A 3,824-nucleotide genomic window follows, 5' to 3' on the forward strand; every position below is an offset into this window, starting at 1 on the left:
TAAAGAAAAATGAATTATGTTTGCAAAATAACTTTCAAAAGGCATAGCCCTATTTGTTTAGTTTATGTAGTGATAAATAATCGATCTGAGGAAAGAATGGAGAAATTGTTACTTTAGGGCAACACAATATGGATGTCGATTTGCTTCATATAATATAATATCATCGCAAGCCTTGATTTTTATTAATATTAACGTGTTACAAGAAAAATGCAGTCGACCAATGTTTTTGTAAAAAAAAAAAAAAAAAAAGTTTTGTTTTAAAAAAAAGTAGTAGTACGGAAAACAAATGTTATAATATTACTCCCCCACGAAAACAACAAATATTACGAAAACACTTCTAACTTTTCTAACCTCAATTTACACACTGGTCTGTCTAGATCAAAATGCAAGGAGGGGAACTCCTGAGGAATTTTCTCTGTGGAAGCAAAGTTCTGGACTAAATTTTGAACACTGGAATTAATAATACGGAAGAAATAATACATACATACATGAAATACCTTATCTTGCTCTAGGAAAAATGTTTCAATGATTTTATGATTGGTTTTAGACATAATTCGGTCCTTATCATGTGGGACCAGTGACGTACACAGAATTTCATTAACGACGTCCAAACTTAAATAGTTTCAACTTTCAAAATACGCGCGTTTTTGTATGCCTAAGTACATATCTTGATATGGTAAATATTTTTTCATATGATCTAGTTGAGGTGGGGGTTAAAATTGGAGAATCACCTTAAGCCACTGTATGCGACTGAGCAAGAACATTGAAAATGACCGATCGATCTGCATTTCAAATCAGAGTTTATGAATAGTGCGATCCTTTGTCCTCCCGAATCATAGAAATTCACTTTATTGCTACAAAGATATGAAAATATGAACATGAAATCAAATCATGCCTTACCTTGGTTGATATTATTCCGTCGGTAAAGGGCTGATACCTGACATGTCACATCCTGATTCATCTTCTTCATCATCTTCTGTGGAACTCGCACTCACTTCGGAATCAGCACCAAGTTCAATTACAAAATTTTCGACGGCTTCTTCAACTAGTCCATCTCGTTCCCAGTATTCGTCTTCAAGTTTCCTCACGTGGCTGCATTGTTTTCTCCACTCATCTGGTGTGATGGACTTAAACACATCTTCCGTTATATCTTTAATATTTGCACCCGATTGTTCAACGTTTCTTTCCGCCACTCGCCTTTTCACCAAACTCCAAATTAATTCGATAGGTGACAAGTCACAGTGGTACGGTGGCAATCGAAGAACAGTATGTCCGTGTTCTTTCAAGACATTGTCAATCACATATTCTGGTTCCCGGCGGTAACACTTCACTAAATTCAATAGTTCACTTTTTCGAAAATCACTTTCAAAGGCAATGTTATTTGCCCTTAACCAATTTTCAATATCAGCTTTAAGAGCAGATGATGTTGGAGGTTTGTTTGTTTGCACTGAATGGTATGACGCATTGTCAAAGCAGACTATACTGTGAGGCGGTAAGCCTGGAATCAACTGCTCACGAACCCATCTAAGAAAATTCTGTCCATTCATTTCGTCGTGGTAATCGCCGGATTTAGTTCTTGCTTTGAATATGCAGAGAGCACCCGGCACAAATCCGCTTTCTCCTCCAGCATGTATAATGACCCACCTTTGGCCAACACGTTCAGTGGTGTAAATGCCATTTACATCATCTGATTGCCAGCATTTCTTAACTGTGTAGTTTGGATGAATGTATGTCTCATCCAAGTACACAACTGGCTTTCCGATTGCTCTATTAATTCTCATTTGCCTAAGAAAGTATGCTCTTTTGGCAACTATGTCGTCCCTTTCTATAAGCAAGTGCCTGTTCTTTTTGCACTTAGCGAAGCGAAATCCTATCTCTTTGAGAAGTCTTCGTAGAGTTTCTTTGCTTCCAGTAAACCCAATAGCTTCTCGAACAACAGGAAGCAATGATCGTAAGGTCGGCACAGTTTTACGGAAAACATAAAACTCGTGCACTTTTCTCCTTATGATGCATTTGTCCATATCATCTAATTGGATTTTTTCAGGCTTACCTCTGCTTGATTTTCCCGGAGTTGATAACTTTTCACCGCTTACTTCGGCTTTTCGTCCTTCCGCTCTTATTCTTTGAATTGTTCCTTCGGATTTTCCAGTCGCTGCTGCAGCACGTTTCGTAGCCTGATTTATTGGGAAACGCCAGTGACCCGCTTTCTTCTCCTCGTCACAAAATTTAATTACGTTATTAATTATTTGTCTTCCTTCGGAATGAATTACAGGCTTTTTCTTACTTGCCATTACATATAGTAAACGCGCGCGCACACACACACACACACAAAAAAAAAAAAAAAACAGCACTTAGCACTTACACAAACAAAATAAACTGCTTCAACATCAGTTGTTAAGATACTGTACTAAAGCCGGCCAAAGAGCAAACACCGGAAATGGTTCCAGAGGTCATGAGCCACGCCTCTGTTTTAAGCGAATGGAATGTCCAGAAACAGCAGGGGTTGTCGAAATGCCCCATATGTTCTCTGGACCAAGAGATGTGGTGGAGGTTACCAAAACGTCAAAAATTTGAAGGGGGAAAGAATCATAGGAGAGGACATAGGGTACGCAAATAGGGAAAAATAGGAACATAAACTTCACAAAGCAGAAATGTCCCGATGATGTAGATAAATACGCGGCATGCTTTGTTCACCTCATGTATTTAGGTTTCTTAGACAAATGATAAATAAAGATCGATCAGGATTTTGTATTTTGTTAATTTCATCGAGAAGTTATTAGAGCCCTTCTGCGTTACAAGAGGTCAACAAAGAGTGTGATATAACAACATTTCTTATTTTAATATAATGATTTGTATATATTTGAACGTTGGTAAATGTTCTTCACTATATTCGCACAGTCACTTTAAAAATGTATAGTTTTTATACTATAAATCATGTAACACTAAAACAATTTTTGCTATCTAAGCCGTGGGTGAACTAGTTTCCCCATTAGATTTGAAAGATCTTGATAACGATACAAGGATCATTACTTGCATGTTTCTCGTCTCCTCTCTAATTTGAAAATGCACTCGTCTTGTGCGCAACACAGGCCCCCTACCAGCCTCAGAGGTTTGAGGGGGGCATGAATATGTTAGGGGGGCCAAGTCATTAAAAAATCTGTTACACATAGCTAAATTGTGTTTTTTTTTTTGTATTAATAATAGCATTTGGTGTTAGCGTCTAGGGGGGCCAGTTTGGGGGGAAGGTTCCTTAGCCCCCCTCTAGATGTGGGCCTGGCGCAACACTACTTACAGTCCTACTTAAAACTGCCATATCGATGCAATTGATATGATAAGGTTACATTTAAAGAGTTATGTAACACGAAAGAACACTAATTTTGCACTAAAGAATGTCGAAAAACTTTGTTCTGATGCAATAGACAAAGTTGACAATTTATTCTGGAATAATGTAATGAAACATGAATGGGACTTAATACAAAAGGCTTGGGCAACGCGAGGAATTTTTAAAAATTGTCAACAAACGTGTCACACTGTTAGGAAACAGTGACAGCAGCAATGATGATGATGATGATTATATCAATATTAGCTCTCCATGATGGAAAAGACGATGATGATTAATATGTACTGTACATCAAGTGAGTTTGTCGCCACGGCATTTTATTTTTCATTTCTCAATAATAAAAAAAATGTCGTTTGTTAAAATTGCATGTTCATTTGTATATCATTTTAAAACACTATGTTCAACTGATAGTAAAAAGTTTAAATTAATACTCTTGGCGAAAGCGTATTTATGGTTACGGAGTACTCCGCCTCTCTGCCCATTT

The 3,824-nt window shown here is 37.3% G+C and overlaps 1 protein-coding gene across 1 annotated transcript; it reads right to left on the reverse strand.

Moving 5' to 3' along the window:
* Positions 1–911: 911 nt before the first annotated feature.
* On the reverse strand, positions 912–2,291 carry LOC145678474 (uncharacterized). The gene has a single exon (XM_081748693.1). The coding sequence runs from the start codon at positions 2,289–2,291 to the stop codon at positions 912–914; it is 1,380 nt and encodes a 459-aa protein (XP_081604819.1).
* Positions 2,292–3,824: the final 1,533 nt, after the last annotated feature.

This window comes from Thermobia domestica, chromosome 1 (genome assembly GCF_964235325.1).
Source record: "Thermobia domestica chromosome 1, izTheDome1.hap1.1, whole genome shotgun sequence".
Taxonomy (NCBI): domain Eukaryota; kingdom Metazoa; phylum Arthropoda; class Insecta; order Zygentoma; family Lepismatidae; genus Thermobia; species Thermobia domestica.